This window comes from Antrostomus carolinensis, unplaced genomic scaffold (assembly GCF_000700745.2).
Source record: "Antrostomus carolinensis isolate BGI_N321 unplaced genomic scaffold, ASM70074v2 scaffold9833, whole genome shotgun sequence".
Taxonomy (NCBI): domain Eukaryota; kingdom Metazoa; phylum Chordata; class Aves; order Caprimulgiformes; family Caprimulgidae; genus Antrostomus; species Antrostomus carolinensis.
This window is the reverse complement of record NW_010304442.1, coordinates 1-17,905: the sequence shown is the minus strand read 5'-3', so window position 1 is coordinate 17,905 and position 17,905 is coordinate 1. Positions and strand designations below refer to the sequence as shown.

General features: G+C 39.6%; 2 protein-coding genes across 2 annotated transcripts; one reads left to right on the top strand and one right to left on the bottom strand.

The window, feature by feature from the left end:
* Positions 1 to 1,873: 1,873 nt before the first annotated feature.
* FAIM (Fas apoptotic inhibitory molecule) lies at positions 1,874 to 5,420 on the top strand. The gene is made up of 5 exons (XM_010164452.2): positions 1,874 to 1,981; positions 2,627 to 2,762; positions 3,135 to 3,363; positions 4,591 to 4,640; positions 5,051 to 5,420. The coding sequence occupies exons 1-5, from the start codon at positions 1,938 to 1,940 to the stop codon at positions 5,198 to 5,200; spliced, it is 609 nt and encodes a 202-aa protein (XP_010162754.2). The 5' UTR covers positions 1,874 to 1,937; the 3' UTR covers positions 5,201 to 5,420.
* Positions 5,421 to 7,812: 2,392 nt separating this feature from the next.
* Positions 7,813 to 17,522, bottom strand: PARP9 (poly(ADP-ribose) polymerase family member 9; the record flags this gene model as incomplete). Its single annotated transcript, XM_029084135.1, has 9 exons — positions 7,813 to 8,120; positions 8,602 to 8,776; positions 9,716 to 9,864; positions 10,648 to 11,022; positions 11,475 to 11,550; positions 12,742 to 12,963; positions 13,043 to 13,270; positions 14,665 to 15,494; positions 17,483 to 17,522. Coding segments are annotated over 9 exons (2,403 nt in total), but the record flags the coding sequence as incomplete, so codon positions are not given.
* Between the last annotated feature and the right edge of the window lie 383 nt (positions 17,523 to 17,905).

Below are 17,905 nucleotides of genomic sequence, written 5' to 3'. Positions count from 1 at the left end.
GCTCGGAGCGGGGTCCCGGGTTCCCGCTGGGTACGGGGCATCGCGGCGAGCAGGAAGGAGCTGTTTGAGGAGGGACTTAGGAAGGTGGCAGTCAGGACTTAATTAAACAAACTCTCTTTGCTGACAGTACACAGGGTGATGGGGAGAAATTTGGCTTCTCCGGAGCTTGCGTACTTCCCAGAGCACCATCCCCCTTGTCTGCTACCAGGCCGGATTAGGTGGATGCAGAGCGCTAATCCTGGCCTCGTCTTCAAATCAAGCCCTTATGTATAGAGCAGTAAAGCTCATTTTGGGCTGCTGGCTTGATTAACTGAAATGCAGTGCAAGGGGACGGTGAGCAGTTGGTACAAATCCTTTCCCTTGGATTCGGGCCAGTGAGTGAACATCTGAGGGCCAAACTCTTGGGCAACCATCTCCTCACCGTGTCGCGTGTGGCTTTCCCTTCAGCCTCCACTGTCCTGCAGGGAACATAACGATAGCCTAGAGTCTGGTGTTTGTGCTCAGCTTTGGTTAAAGAAAAATGTGTATTGCCAGATTATTTGTTTTTTAAAAAATTGGGAATTGTGTGTTCTGTGATGTTTCCAAACCCTTTCAGCACTGATCCTAAATGTACCTGCTAAAATTCACGCGGCAGGGTTGGGCACTGCCAGGGGTGATTGATGGGGTCTCTGGGCAGGCTGTAGACATCCTCCCAGTGCCACCTCTTCGTTTCTTTCTGTGCCTGAGGCCACTTCTTGTGTCCATCAGCCGGCAGGGACAGGCAGGACTCTGTCCTGAGCGCCTGGTGCTCGATCCTTCGAGGAGAAGGGGAAGGGGGAAGCGCAGAAATACACCCCCCCTACTTCCACCCTGTGCCAGGGGATTCAAACCTTCACAGAAATCAACCCGGAGCTTTAGGAACAACCAGAACAATTTCCTTGGCATTTATTAGGTGGTGTAGACTGCTCACTACTGTGACAATCAAATCCTTTTATCCTTTAAATGGCTTCACTGTTTTTAAACCTTATTTTTCAGTTTATGAACAGGAATGTGTGTCGTTACTGACAAAACCACAGACAGTAATGCAGCAGCGTACGTGAGCATGTTTTAAACTACAAGCTTAAGTCAGAGCGAAGGAGGTTTAATTTTTAAATGCCCACTCCTCTGTTGTGCTGAAGAGAGAGACCCTAGAACTTACAACTTTACTTTTAATTAATTTTTCACTGAAAAGTACCATTTATCAAAACTTCGCTTATTTACACTTACTTTAATAAAGCTTATTGATATGCACAGACCTAATGCAGATAGCTCTTAGGCAAATAAATCTGTTTACTGAAAATGATATATCAAAAGTATCAGCAGTGTTGTAAAACACAGTCAAGGTCTAAAAACATGCTAAGTAAGAAGTAAGCAATTTATTTGTGGTTCACATAGACTTTATGACTAAATTGCCAGGTCACATTGATAATACGATTGTTGAAATCTACTGTAGTGGTTTAGAACGATGAGTAGGTTGAAATTGTTGTTGCCTGTGCTATTGCACTTCCCTGAGGTGGCAACAGTCCCTAGTTTGTTATAGTTTGTGACTGAGAGGGGTAATTCTGGATTTGATTCCTGCTTTGGTCAGGTTGGTTGTTTCTAAGCTTTTGCTCATAAATTAAGCAAACCATTTTTCCACCAAATAACAGACAAATTTATGATGTGCTAATAAAGTTAGGATAAATTGCACATACTGATTTTGTAAAAGAATACTTACGTTTGCCTTTTTGCCTTAAGAAGAAAAATTGTATTTCACCTTATATGTGGTAGTGCACGATGGTTCATGACATTTTAAAAAATGCCCTTTATCTCAAATGGAGAAAATGAGGAAAATTTAGGCCTCAACTCTTCTGTGCTGGTATTCTGCTTTTCTTTTTTTCTTTTTTCTGCTAATTGGATTAAAAGCCATTTTGGTTACTATGGCATCCCGTGAGGAGATTACTGTCTGTGAAGATGAAGTAAGGTAAAAAAATCAGAACTGTGGTCTGAGCAGATTTGGAAAGATATCCACAGTTCCAGTGGTCACTTATGACTGTATCTAAACTTTAAAAATGAAGTAAACAAAAGGATATCTTGCCAGATCTCCTCCCCTGTGGGCGTTTTTGTGCCAGAGCTGTGTTTATGAATGCTGTAGGCAGTGTTTATGAGAAAGATTCCAGACAAATCTGTTAAAACAGATAAGAGCTAAACCGGACATCCTGACTATTTTTTCAAGTTTAAAAGGCTAAAACGCTTTCTCAGAGACCGATCAAAACACTGTATTTTAACATCTGGCAAGAAATCACAGAACTGTCCAGGAGCATTCTGAATTCCAAGTGTAATTTTGTAGCCGTACTGTCACTTGGAATGCAAGTTTTAGAAGTTAGATGGATATATATCTCTTTGTATGGTGCTTGTCAGTGGGTCTATTTAACTGTCTGTTTATATTTTGTGATATTTTGTCATATTTGAATCTTTGAAAAACATGAAAATATAAGCTTATTCTTTTAAGTTTCATTTCTCATTTGTGAAGAATAACTTGCCCTGAAGCAGTAAAGCTTTGAACTATAGACACCAGTAACTGAATTCTTTCAACAACAATTAATTTACTTTGTTGGTGTTTCCGTAGGTCTCGGTACAGCCACTTAGAGAAGATGACGGATTTGGTGGCTGTTTGGGAAGTAGCTTTAAGTGATGGTGTTCATAAGATTGAATTTGAACACGGGACCACTTCAGGAAAACGTGTTGTCTATGTTGATGGAAAGGTGAAATTGCTATGTGCTCAAAATTCCCTATGATACCGATTATGTAAGTGCGCTTCCGTGCAACAGGCATCAGAACAAACAAAAGACTAATAAATGCAAGTGAGGTATATTCAGTTGATTAACTTTACCTCATTTAATGAACCGCATCCTTTTTTCAGTTACAATTAAGGTGTGAATATTCATGAAGTGCTTTGTTCTCCTTGGGCAGAGGCACTCTAGGCATACAGAATATTGTGTATTTGTTCATGCTGAAAAAATAGTTAAGTACTGAGCTGTTTCCAGAGTTCTAGTTCAGTGTTTTTATATACTAAAACATGCAGGTTTATCAGTTAATACCCATTGTTGTTTTTTTGTGGTTTTTTTATTCTCCAGGAAGAAATAAGAAAAGAATGGATGTTTAAATTAGTGGGTAAAGAAACATTCATTGTTGGAGCATCCAAAACAAAAGCGACTATTAACATTGATGCGGTCGGTGGCTTTGCATATGAATATACTTTGGAGATCAATGGGAAGAGCCTCAATAAGTATATGGAGAACAGGTCAAAAACAACCAATACTTGGGTACTGAGCTTGGGTGGTACGGACTATAGAGTTGTTCTAGGTAAGTAAATGTTGAGTGACTTCATGTTGCTGCCTTTGAATAAACTTTTATGCCCCAGCAAGGCAACTCTGCAGGTGAAGCGTGTTATAGAAGCATTATCTGTGTGGTGATCAAGCCCACTATGTGCAAGTTTGTTAACCAGGTAACCAGGCTTCCTTCCAAAAAACCGTTAGCCACAGCCAAGGAGTCTTTAACTGAAGAAGTGCAACAACGTTATTCTACGGTTTTGATAGATTAATCAGCATCCTTTTTTCTGCATCACTGCTTAACTACAAATTTCATCTAAAACCTTCAGATGACTTTTTTCACTTTCTTAATAGCGAGGCCATACATTTTTTCTCTTCTGCCCCACTTCCCCAAATACATTACAAGCAGGTGGGAGGAACGGATCCCCTGAGGAATCTGTCCATGGCATCTAGTGGGAAGACTTCCACTAAAGAACTGCTGTATGGTTATACCTGGAGACAAGAGATCTTGGGCCATGATTTCTTCTTAAGCCTCAGCACAGAATGAACTGCCCCGAGATGAAGGCAGGCAGCGAAGAAAAACAATTGTAATGCCAGAAACAGATTAGTCTCCTCACAGACTTTTAGTCTCTCTATGCTTACTTAAAAGGCAAGCAGTGTTCAGCTCTCTGCTGATGTCCTGTGGATAACAGGGTCAGGGAAGTGAATTCTAGAGCAAAGTAATTTATGGAGGATGTGCTGGGAGAAGTCAAAGAATGTCCTGTTTCAAAGGAAAAAAAAATTCTAAGATTCATATTTAAAGTGGTATTTGTGTTTTCAAGGAGATTTTAAGAATGGATGTTAAATAATGCTGCTTTTGAATTAAACCAACCTGGAAAAAATGTTAGAGCTTTGTTGAACAGACAGCACTCAAATAATTAGCAGAAATTACTACATTTTTCTGTCTTCAAGTTCTTCAGTTTAAGAATGTCAGAATATCTCTGACAATTTTCAGAACATCCCAGTGTTAATAGGCAGGGGTAGGGAGAGGTAAAAATGTATGTTTGTAGCAAAAGTTGTTTGCCCATGGATGGCAGAGCCTCTGATCTCTCCAATATAAGAACAAACCCTGTAGCCCAGGCACTATAGCTAATTAGGAACTTCTTTTGGGAACTGAAAGTAAAATTCAGCAGCAAACTTTAAAAATTCCTAGATCTTCTTGTCTGTAGGAAGGAAAAAATAACTTGTTCTTTCTACTTTTTGTTTTCTTTTTCCCTCACAGAAAAGGACACTATGGATGTGTGGTGCAATGGTCAAAAAATGGAAACAGCGGTAGGTGATCATTCCCAAAGGCTTTTCACAGGCTATGGCTAGATAACCACAGCTCAGCAAAATAAGCCCGAGGGGCCTGTGACCTCACTTTCCCACAGAGTATGAGCATATGCCTGGACAGCCAGTACACTATTAGCCTGTTCTGAATGTCTTTCAGCTTTTGTAACTGACAGTGTTTCAGTTAGGATGCCAAACATCTATCTATTTAAGGATAAACAGTGCTTTTGTTTACACTTTGTAGGCAAGCAAAGTAAATCTTCTGGGTCAGTTGTCCAGGGTTTTAAGGGAGAAAACTTTTCAGGGGAGTGGGAGGGACGTGTGATCTTGACCTTGGAAAGTCTGATGCACTCAAGCTTTGATTTTACTGGAATAGCACATGTCTGTTTTTATTCTTGTCTCCTTTCTCCCAGGGTGAATTTGTAGAAGATGGGACTGAAACTCACTTCAGTGTTGATGATCACAGCTGTTGCATTAAGGCTGTCAGTAGTGGAAAACGAAAGGAAGGAATTATTCACACCCTTATTGTGGACGACAGAGAAATTCCAGAGGCTGTGGAGTAGCCTGGAGTTAACTGTTGTAGGACTAAGATCAGGAATTTTCAATTACTGTGGTAATTATTTTAATATGTACTACTTGGTACATCTAGTTTGTGCTGGGTTTACTTTCTAGTTTCTGTATATGAAATTATTCTTTTTGAGGACCAGATGAAAATAATCATATACATCTTCTTACATTACCAGTTTTTAAAAAACTATATATATATAAATATATATATTATATCACTAAGTGCAGAGAACACTGGTGAATTTAAGTAGAAACTATATACTAGGAAAAAATCTTGCTATAATGGAAGATAAATATTCAGTAAGACTGAATCCTTCTAAACTGTGGGTGTATGTGGAGGAAACATGTGCTGGGCATTTCAGCAAGCTGTTACAATTTTCTCAGTAATTATTTTTTCTATTAAACTGACTACCAATGTTTTTCAGCTGCAGTGAAGAAGAGTTAATTATTAAATACATTGTTACCAGTACTTGTATAACAGTAATAAAACAACACTGCACTGTGAAAACTGTTCTTTATTCCAAGCAGGAGAAAAGATGTTACCTTGTGCCAAAAAGAAATTCCGAACGGTTTTCTGAAAACATGCTTGTTAGGAATTGTTGCAGTGCTTCAGAAACTCTTTACAGGGTTTTTTTCAAAAAAGAAAACAGGAAAAAAAAATTTCCTGCCATGAAACTCCTTTAAAAAATGAAACCTCTTGAAGCAAGCTGAGATAAGAGCTTATTCTTGTTCAGTCCTGCCTAACAAACTTAAATCTGCAGCTACGTGTTTTCCTGGCAATAATGTGAATCAAGAAACATGAAGAAAAATGGGATAGAAACAGAGGAGAAGAATTGGTTGCTTAAATGGAAAAGTTAAAATAGAAAGAGATAAATTCTGTTTTCAAACTTGCAGCATACTATCTGAAAGCAACCTTTGGATTTCTGTGAGAACAAGACTCAAGTGTGTTTAATGGTTCTTACAAGTTCATGGGGGGGGAGGGGCTGTTCCCATTTAACATTACACTAGAGCACACCAGGCTCACACACTACAGAAGCTACCCTTTTGCAACAATGTAGATACAGCTAGTCTTAAAAATAATTTTTAAAACCCACAAAATATTATTATACTAATTTAAAAGTTTGTTTTGCAATGGTTCAAAAAACTTTTCCACCTGCAACCTCACTTAGGAGTTCAGAATTAGACTTTTATAACTTAATTTCTTTTGGACTTGTGAGTGGCTCCTAGCACTATGATTACTGTCTTGGGAGTTGTGGGTGCAGTACAAATGTGCTGGGAATTCATTAACAAATTATTTTGAAAAGTTTCATTAAATGCTTATTTCATCTGTGTTTTAGGGTTCAGACTGCTCTCCATTAGCACAGTGCTTTGCATTCAGATGTCACACTTTTCATATGACAGTGTCGTTGGGTTTTATTAGTTTTATGCAAGCCCTCTCCTCCCCAGATAATTACAGTTTTAACTGTAGGTGACTTTTCAATCTAGAAGCAGACCTGATATTGACAGATGAGCTGTTATTTCTGTATTACAGCACTTTTATAAGCCATTTTGGTGTTTAAATGCTGCAAATCTGGTCGTAGCTTGTGGTTCAGGGTAATAGATGTGTATTAAACCATGCTAATCAGACATTAAACCATGCTAATATCAGTTTCGGTCTTTAGTACAGGAAGTTTCAAAGTACCTGAAAGCTGGACTGAATCCCCTTTTACATGGAAATTAATATAATAACTCTTAAGCTTTTCTGTTTACTGGCTTCAGGGCACTACAGAAGCAATGTGGGAATACCTAGCTACGAGGTTGACCCAGTAATCTTTAAAAGATATTGGTAAAGGTAGATTAATTGAAGAGCAATTTCAAGCTGTAGCTCTAGCAGTTCTCTACTATTTTGCAGCCTTTCAAAGAGGTTGAACACCACTGAGGAATCTGAAGCTCAAATACAGTCCAAATCATGTTCTTAAGACTATATAGAAAAATAAGAGGTTAGATGATAGTGTCATTCATACTTTTTATTTTTAATACATGTGTCTACAATGCTTGGAATCTCTTAACTAATAGAAAATAATACCAACTACTGTTAGAAATCATGAAGTATTGCCTCACATTTGTCATAACTATGTGTATTTAATAGCATTAAAGTGGGAAAGAGCTTTCACCTGTCCAAGTCAAAAGAAAATTTAATAACCAAAGCATTTGAAATTCAATTTCAAAAAAGAATATAAGAATTGAGTTTCACTAACACATGCAATATCTGAGATTAAGGAAATGTAATGGAAGAATGACAGCCTATGCAAACATCAAGTGTATAGTCACATGCTCAGAAAACTTTAAGGCATAAAGTAAATGACCAGATCAGTGTTAAACTGTGTTTTGTGATGCTTTCCCTTCCACTTCCACTCACAGATAATTTTGTTCCAATCTCCTTTAGGTACTGACTTACTTTTTTTGCTCACGGATATTTCAGAGCAATTTATGCATGAGGCACTTTGATCACAGCACGTTACTAGGTACAGCATCCTCTTAAAATCTAAGTACTAGACTTTGTTCTGAGGGGGATCTTCACAATAGCTACATTTCTGATTAATTGTGCTTCAGGATGCTGCTGGTGTCCTCAGACAGCCGTATACCTCTCCCCCAGCTGGGAACAAGTCAACAGATATTGTGGAAGGGCCCCAACGCTGTTGCAAATGACAAAGGTGTCAGGATTGTTTACATCATCTACTAAGCTGTCATATACCTTAGTGGCATCCCCCTCCACTGCTGGTGGCACAATATAAGACGGCTTGCCTTTAGTGTATAGGCCTGTTAATACATCAGCCTCAAACACATACATTTTAGAGTCTGTTTCCCACGTATCGTTTCCCTCGATGAGGCTTTTTGGGTTCCTTTTAAAGTAGATGCCGGCTCCATATTTTTGTGCTGGAAAATGAAAGAAAAATGGTGACTGTTCAGATTTAACTGTTAATCCAGTGAGAGAAACATCAAGGTATAATGTATTTATAGAAACACTTCAGTCATCCTGTACTAGGGACTCTGATAAGCACCAGAAGAATGTAAGATTTTAATAATGGAAACTACCAAAAAAAAGGATGTTGACTTTAAAAGAGTGATGCAACAAAATAAAACTTGGATGTGGCATTATGTGTATAATGACAGTTCTATCAACAGTGTCTAGGCTAGGCTAGAATCCAGGCTTACCCTCCCAGAGCCTTACTGACTCTACAGTATCAGGAAGGAAATACTGGAAAATCTTCCTGTAGATAAAATAGTAAGCTCATCTGACTCTAAATGCAGGTAAGAAACAGTTCTTCTTTAGGAACACCATTTTTCCTGATTTTAATCCAACTTTAATAGTCAGTCACTGTTCATTTTGATTAAGGATGCCAAAGCAAGTTTTTACCTGATGGTGGAGAATACATCCTGTGAAATCCAGTTTGGCACACCGAGCTACAGAACTGAGCCGGCACGTGCTGGTACAACTTGTGGGTTATTTTGGAGGTACCTTGTTTTTCTTCTATTTTTTTTTTCATGTGTTGGAATGCAGCAGATAAAAGACGATTATGTATCTTTTCAATCTGTAAGATAAATGATAGTGTAGTATAAGCAGAGAGTATAATCTGTTAAGTGCTCTTGTTCAGGTTATATTCTTCAATGTAAGAACTTCTGGTTTAGCTTACACGCATTGACCACGTAGCGGACGAGGTATCTAAAGGCAAGTGTGAGTGCGACCATCAGGCCAGTTCCTTATCCACCGAGTGGTCCATCCATCAAACCCACATGTTTCCAATTCAGAGACAAGGATGTCATGTGGGACAGTGTCAAACGCCTTCCACAAGTCCAGGTAGATGACATCAGTTGCTTTAGCCTTATCCACCAATGTTGTAACCCCATCATAAAAGGCCACCAGATTTGTCAGGCATTTGCCATTATTTCAACGTTAAACACCTTTCTCGTATGAAGGGCAGTTTGGCACGTGGCAGTCTGGTTTCCAGTGACCTGCTGTCACTACTAGGCACACATATCCCTGTTTACTAACTTCTGTATTTCTCTGTGTTGCACAGCCTCATCCTCCTCTCGTTCAGTAAAGCACTGATAGCCAGCCAAGATCCCAGCTTCAACACCAGCTACTAATCAGATCATAAGTGACAAATTCCATTGCTAATTTTTGGTGTCAAGCTCACAAGAAGAAAACAGAGACACTGCATTAGTGTCCTGGAATATTGTACTCACTGTAACATACCCATCTCTTATTTCTCTAGAGTCCTATAAAGGAGCATGAATAAAAGACAATATACAGTACAGCTGAAAGGACTTCTCAGAATTTAACCACACTTTTTGAGTGATTATTTGCCTAAAATACTTTTTATTAGGTGTAAAGACTACAACTATTTTAAGGATTTGGATTATTTTATCTTAATTTTTAAAAGCAATATATTGAAATAGTTGACCTGAGTTTTTTAAGCATATGTTAAACATGTTGAGATTTGTCTTGTCCATGAATACTCTCTCTTTACCTTGACAACATGAAGCCCAGCTTTTTCAAACTGTTTCTGTCTGTCTTTAAACTCCTGGCGGTGTGATTCCACTGGTGTAATCTGGATGAATTTAGTAGTATCTGTGTTGAGAAGTTGTCCTTCTGGAAGCTGACCCACTTCTGGTTCGCCTGGATACAAATAAGAGAGTAACATTTTCATGTATCGTAATATCTGAAGCAAAGGCAAGGAGGAGGGATCCAATACTTTGGTAGTTTAGTTAAGAAAAAAGGATGTTAAATATTCTCTGAAGTAATGTCAGAGGCTATTACTGAGAGGGACTCATATATATTCATTTTTTTCTACATTAATTAAAGAAACCAGAGAATGGGGGAACAACAGAAGAACAATTTATCTTCTCCATTACATCTCCACAGCCCAACTTTCATACAGTGGTATCTATATTCAGTGACTATACAAACACAAGGAAAAATGGATCACTTGGTAGCTTTTTGTAATGCCACTAGATTTATCAACTGATAATGGAAGTCAAGGACTCTGCAGAACAAGTCCATTGGTGGGTCCTGCACCAGTAGTCCAGCTGTAGCTACCAAACAAACAAGCTCAGCAAAGGGATGTGTTAATTAAGTGCAAATTTTGTAAGTCTCCAGTGGCCAGGCTTTAAAGTGAAGCTGTCCTGGGGGAAGCCAGCATTACAGCTGGCTGTAGAACAAGGGAAGCCCCTGTATAAATTGGAGAACATTGCCAAGTGAGTAACCAAAGCTAGCAAGTGGTTTTGCAGGGGCTTAAACTATAAAAGTACAGTAATAACGGTAATTAAAGCAATACTCAGTATGTGTGTGAACCAAATCCATGTCTGTCCACTCTCAGCAACGCACAGATATATGTTGCTTCGCATTTGACCTTATTTATGCACTTATTTACTTAATTAGTCCCTTATTTACTTTACATACTTAGTAACTGTAGCAGTTCCACCTGTTTGGCTGTAGTCTTCTCTTGCATACGAAGCAGTAATTTTTCAGTTGCGAGCACTGCATCAATCACAGCATCAGGGGCCCCTTGAAATTCCAGTCTTGCTTTTCCTCCTCGCACTACTTCTGATACCCGCACGCTCGAACGCTGCTCCCGAGAGAGTTCTGCAAACTCGTTTTTACCGAGGCTAAAAATGTAGTTGTTTTCAATAACAGCACTGTGATTGTGACGAATCTGTACAACACTTTGGATCCACGATTCTGCTGCTTCCAATGCTGTACGTGTGTTTCCTTTAAGTTCAATAGCTGGTTCATTATTTGCAGGCTCTTTTACTCTTTGACTGCCTGACTCTATACCTGGAAGAAAGGTTGTTTTGGTTTTTTTTAATACAAGTGCATTGGAAGAGTGAAGAGCTTTCAGGTGCTGTCACAAATTCCTGTATTTAATACAGGATGTACAGTGCAAGAAACACTAATTTTTCGGTATGCTTTAAAAAAAAAAGGGCACCAGGAGTTAAAGTTTCCAGGGGTAAAAAAAACCACACACACACATGCAGAATTTATTTGCCTTCCACTAAAATGGCTTACAACAGGTTAGGCACCACATTAGGCACCGATGATGGTTTTTATGTTTGAAAATCTTGTGAGAGACTGCCCAGTTCCATTCCTATTAATGTAAAAATGCAAAGCCTTCCCCTTTCCCCAAGACACATATGCAAATACAAAGTTCTTTTAAAGGAATGTGCTGTCAGATTCTCAAATATGGAGTGCTTATTTACTTGGAAAAGCCCCTTCTGTTCATTACTTACTCAAATGATCACTTCTGTTGTCTGATTGCTTTTTTTCCAGTTTCTGTGCTGCTGAATAAAGTTTTCTCTGGAAAACCTTGAAAGAGAAAAATTTAGGAGCAGTTTGCAATCTCTGTTGTCAAATATGCAACTGGTCGCTTCAAAACTCTGTCAGATAAGCAGTTCAGAGCTGTAGTTACACCATCCCCACAAATTCTGGAATTGTTAACAGCTGACCTTTTGAGGTCCCTTCCAATCCCTAACATTCTGTGATTCTGTGACATTTGTCAGCTTTTCCTAAACTTTTATTCCAGACAGTATCAAATGCATTCCTGTTCTTCTGCATCTCCTAAGGTAAGTCCTTACACACTGAATGGCACCTTTACCAGCTCCTCCACCACAGTCAATAAAGGTGTTTCATTACCTGCAGGTTAATGCTGATGGATCCTTACTCAGTTTTAAAACCCAGGTTATTCCCCTGCGTTTACCCCAAAGCTCCTCTTCATGATCACACATGGAAAGCCTCTGAGAAGCACTACCTTGCTAAGCAGTGGATTTGGCATCTGACAAACTGCTTTTCCTTCTTTTTTTCAGCAAAAAGAGTTTCTGCTGTGGAGTTTATGGGACTGTTACAGAACATGGATCTGATCTTAGAATCACAGAATGGTTTGGGTTGGAAGGGACCTTAAAGATCATCTAGTTCTAACCCCCCTCCACTTAGTTCTGTTGAAAGCAGAGATGGTTGAAGTTAAATGGGAATAAAGGCCAATTATAAGAGATGGCCATCTAAAACAGTTGAGTATTAATCACATCAGCCAGATACTCAAAACATGAAAAAGAGCACACTGCAGTTGAAATTATCCACTGTCTGTCTGCAACCCTTCTATCATGTTAGGTCATATAATGTGTTGATAATGTTTTGCCCTAGGAACATTAAAGGGTTAAAGAAATCTCCTGAGAAAGAATAAATTTATTCCCTAATTAGTTAAGAGTAGACTTTTTCTTATAAATTCGCTGAGAGTCCTGAGAATTTCAGAGCTCCCTCCCCTTGTAATCAGACCATGGGGTGAATACTTCTGCATTAGTGAAGAGAAAATAAAGATTTGTAAAGATTAATAATATCTGTTAATGAGACAAAGAGTTTCATAAAGGGACTTGCTACTCACAAATGTTATAACTAGTACAGAATTCAGATTATCCTAATTTGTAGAAACCACCACAGTCCTCTATGGGAATATTTTTACAGTTTTGGGTTTTCCTTAGTGGTAGTTAACAAGAGATTTATTACCTCATAGGCATTGTATTCATCTGGGCTACAGACAAACTGCACATCTATCTTCTTCTTAGGGTGTGCCCTGGCAAAATTTAAAACCTCTTCAGTCATGATCTCTGCCACTAAATCAACAGGCAGGATTAACGACCAAATCCCATTTGCTGGAAAAGAAACCGAGGGAGATGATTGCCAGTCCTGAATGTAAAGCAGGCATCTTGTCACTGCAGCTCTTAACTCCTGCAGGAAAAACAAGTGTTTTAGTCCTCACATCACTCAACGTGAAAATCAATTAAAATCCAATCTAACTGGTCATCACCTCACACAGCAACACCTTGTGGTGGTATTGCGGCCATACAACGTGCAGCACGAGCTCACAGGCCAGATTATGCCCTTTTGTTGCGATGAGTTCCTTATAAGACGAAGAATATCTAAGATGAGTCTTAAGTTCATCCTGAAGAGCTGGACCCGCTTTTTGCAGCAGTCTTCTTGAAACTGGAGAGTGAGGCTCGTCATTCAAAGACACGGAATTAACAATAGCTGTAGTCTGGAAGAAAAGAGTGCAAAGTCTCAGTATACTTCAAGTTTCTGATTTGCAAGCTTTGCTACTACAGAGAGCACTTTCTCTAGGAACAATTCCTTTTAAAAAAGCCTGACTGCCACAGATCAGCCGTTTGAAAGGTTTTCTTACTACTTACTACAAAGGGCAGCACTGGAACACATCAAAGTACGCACCTTCTAGTGACAGTAAATGCATATTTTTTTCAGAAGCCACCAGCATGCTTCAGACTCGTTCAAGTCATCAGAGCGCATTCAACAGAATTGCTAGCGCAGCTACAGAAGTCACCCATACCTGCCCCACCAAATGCAACTCTGCAGCCAGTTATCAGTGACCAGGAGAGAACTATGGCTAGGTCTGTCAGCCCAGCCCATGCTCCCCATGTTGGGTAGCAAGCACATGTCACCAAACTAGCGGGGTCAGTGCACCCAGGGGAACTGCAAAGTCACGGTTGCTTCCAATTCCCAACAGAAACAGCAGATTCCCGTAGCAAGTCTTCTGTATTTCAAACTAAATATGTAAAATGCAAAAAGCTTGTTTAAAGAATGCTGATGACATAGTTGTTCTAACTTTAATTGTTGAAGATTACCTAAAGATACAAGACTTTGGAGCATATTTTCCTCATAGTCCTGAAGGCACATGGTACCTTTCTGTAAAACTGGTTAATAAAATTCCCCACAATGTCAACTTTGCGATCCTTTGCCTTCACATAAAAAAAATTTAAAATTCTATTCAATTAAGATACTTCTTTAAAAGAAAAGTTATTATTTCTTTAAGATACATTTGCTAAAATGCCATTCCTGTAATGCAGCTTCCAGTCTAAGAGCTCTGTTGCATTACTATGACGAAGCTCATACATTTTGCCTCAGATTTTCTAGCTAAAAAGTTAAATGAATCAATTTAAATGATGTGCTGTTTAAAGGCGAGGTGCACATCAGCTGTAGAAGTTATTTTGAGCTGCTTCAGTGTTTGCTGAATAACTCCAGTAGAGGCACCTGTAACAACATAAATTATAGGAAAAAAAGCAAAGCAAAAAATAAGAGTAGACTTCTAGGGAATTCATGACAAAATGTGAACTCCCAGGACAGAATAAGAAGATAAATATTAACATAAGGATATATTGTTATTATTCATCCAATCTTTATCTTCATCCTATTATACCATAACAGCATGTAAAAAAAAATAATAAAAAGTTCTCTTTAATACCCATTTAGAAAAAAAAAAAACAACTCCTCGCTGATATAATTTATTTACCATTTGTAAATTCTCACCAGGCTGAGAAAAGAACTATTTAGTGGACTGATACAATCTGTGTTCTGAACTCTTGGGCTCCATATCCTGCAAAGACTTGGTGGCAACTCCATGTTACGGGACAGACTTACCTTCTGCTCTTCAAGGAGTCCTTTTATGATGCGCAAGCGAGTGCCTCCATATTTGATGAAAGCTAAAGGCTGGTTTGCTGAAGCTGAAAGAGTTTCCTGAAGTGAACTGGTATCACCCAGAAACTTTTCACAGGCCTTCTTCATTTCTGCAACTGTAGGCTCACAAATGTTCACCAGGCGGATTTCCCTGAGACAGCTTGGTGGACTTGCCTCAACAAACTGCTTTATAGCCATTACAATCACTTGAGCACACAAATCAACTGGGAAGCCATAAATACCTGAACTCACTGCTGGGATAGCCACAGACTTTATGGCACTTTCTGGAGCACTAGCATAACTCAGAACATTGAAAATAGCTTTCTCAAGTAGGTCACAACATCTTTCCTTTTCATAAACGAACCACTTTGGACCAACTGTATGAATAATTTTCTTACAAGGAAGCTTCCCTCCATCTGTCACTGCTATGTCACTAGTTGCGAGTTTTCCACGCCTCTGAATATGAAGCTTGCTTTGCTCTTGTATTACTGGCCCTCCAGCATTCACAAGGGCGAAAGCAAGGCCTCCTCCATGATCTAGATATTCATTGGCTGCATTGACCAAAGCATCAACCTCGTGTTTTGTGAGATCATCCTTACAAACACAAATGTCAATTCCCTTCAGTTGTTTCCTGTATACTTCAACAGTGCAATTTGCATTTTTGAAGGTCAGTGTACAAGCAAACTTTTTGTAAATGAGACTACTTAGACAGTCCTTTCTTTTCTTAAGAACTTCGTAGGCATCTTTCTTGATGGAGACCATCAAGCTGTCCTCATCCATTACCATGGTTGTCCCTAGGATACAGAATAATATAAAGTGAAATTCAAGATACTACTGTCAAAACATTGGTTTTTATATAGAAGTGTGGTTTATAGCTCTCAGTTTTATCCTACTGTCATTACTTACCAATATTTTTTGGCATAGTCTGATCTGCTCTCTCCCCTTTTCATAGGCTTAGAGAGCCCAACTAAGCAAAGAAATCAAAGCCTCAAGTGTTCATTATTCTGTTCAAATTAACCTCCCCATCTAGTAGCCCCTTTCCCACTTTTCCTCAAGTCCTTCTCCTCTTTCCTTCCAATACCTTATGAATCACAGCAGTGTGAGTTTCAGGGAAGTTCAGGAATGTTCTGTCAGCTTAAGATATTTTGATTCAGAGGAACAATATTATGCTGCCCACTGTTTCCTGTAAGCCTGAGAATACTTTCAGTTTCATGTTTCTGAGCAGAAATGAGCTCCCTTCCCGTAAACGAACACAGGCAAACACAGAAGTGGCCAGCAGCTGATCAGTGTCCTGATCAGGGTGAGACCAAACACCCTCCTCAGAAGCAGTCTGACTTCAACATTATCTTCTCGTGACCTGGCAGATGTCAGACCTGGTGAAATATGCCCTGAGCCCCACACAGCCTGCTCAGAGTTCTCTCAGCAGAGGGATTACCAGCATATAGCCTGTAGGTCCCCTGGGCAGGTACCTTTTCCTTAGAAGTGGCTGACTGCTTCTATTTCCCTACTCTTCATCCAAACACATTAAAAGATGAAAACAAAACAATATCAACTGAGGCTGTGGCGACTTGAGGATGTGGGTTTGCCTTAACTGTTTACCTGAGGAGAAAGCCTGGTTAAAACGTGTCTCCTCCTGCTACTTGTTCTCTCTCTCTCTTTTCTACTGTTCATTCTCCCCACTATTAGGCTGACACAACCATTGTCAACCATTCTGAAATGAATCAGTGACATAATCTGAACTAAAAAAAAACAACAAAAAACACCACAAAATTTGATTTAGAGCACCGGTCTCAAAGAGTGATGCAGCAGCACAACCAAATGGGCTGAGGATAAATGGTGAGAAGGAGGAAAAAGGAGCAGACAAGTGTGAGAGGAACATCTTTGAAACAGATGCTGTTACAGGGCTTTGTTAACTGGCTGCAGTGCCACCGTGATGCTGTGCTGCATTTGCCACTAAAACTCCAGCTCAGAAAGCAAATGTGAAAAGCCACACCATAATCAGGGCTTCAAAATAAAAGCAGAAAACAGCACTCCTCCCCCTCTGAGCTTGTTTTGCTGAGGGCTGACACCTGCCTCTGCCCTCTCCAGGGCATTCTTACCATTTCCTTACTGATTTACAGCAAGGTCCAAGGGTGAGCACACCAGGCTTTTGCAGAGTCCATGTCCCATGGCAGAGGAACACTTGCTGATACGTTCACTTAACCGTGCCACAGATATCTTACGCTGGGCTTTGTCTTTAATTGTTTGCCTCTTCTTTGGTCTGCACTTAAAGCCCACAAGTAAGTTATTTCTTTGTACGGAATTTATAAATTCAGAAGGCCTTTTTAAACCACTTTTTTTAAGTAACAAAAATTAATGGTAAAGAGTGTGGCAGTTTTTATATTATCACTACAGCTATACAGCCCTCTCTGACTGGCAGATGTCAGCAGTCCTATATGCAGTAGTTAGGTTAATTAGTTTAAATCAATTTATATGAGTTTAATCAAACTTTCCTCCAGGGTATGCTACCTGCTTGTAAAAAGAGTCTAACATTTTGCACTTTGGAAGTACACACACTGATTCATCAAAACACTTCTGAGCTCTTTGCTTTGAAAAGAGAAATGAAAGCAAATCCTGTTGAAGTAAATAATAATAAAGTCAACTCATAACCACATCTAATTCATAGATTTCAGGTTGCTTTTGGCTATTTCATGTTGATGTTTTCTTGTTTGCTGGCCATAGCCGGCAATTCTCAACTTAAATACAGGAACACACTTTGCAGATGGCTAAATGAGAGGCTTACCTAAACCGAGCTTCTCTTTCCAGGTCTCTGGGCAGTAACTCTAGGGTAAAAAAAAAAATATTAAAAAAAAAAGAGAGAGAGAAAATGTATGTTACTGCCTGATGGGCTGCGTTCCTACAGGAGCAGTTCTGTTACAAGTAAAACCGGCAGCACGACGTTTCCAACAACTTGTAGGAAGTTTTCCTGATATTTAATGTGCTATTCAGAGCTGGAACGCTGGCGACGGGCCCGCGGTGGGTGAAGTTACCCACAGCTTCCGCCAGCTCCTGACCTTCCCCGCTGAGAAGCGGGGAGATGGTCCCTCAGCCCGGGCGCCAGCCCAGGGAACAACACTTCTCGGTGTCTTTTCCGTCCCAGTACCTAACCCCCATTGCCAGCGCAGTACGCGAAGCCGCGCCGAGCCGAGCGCCCCCGGGGCCCAGG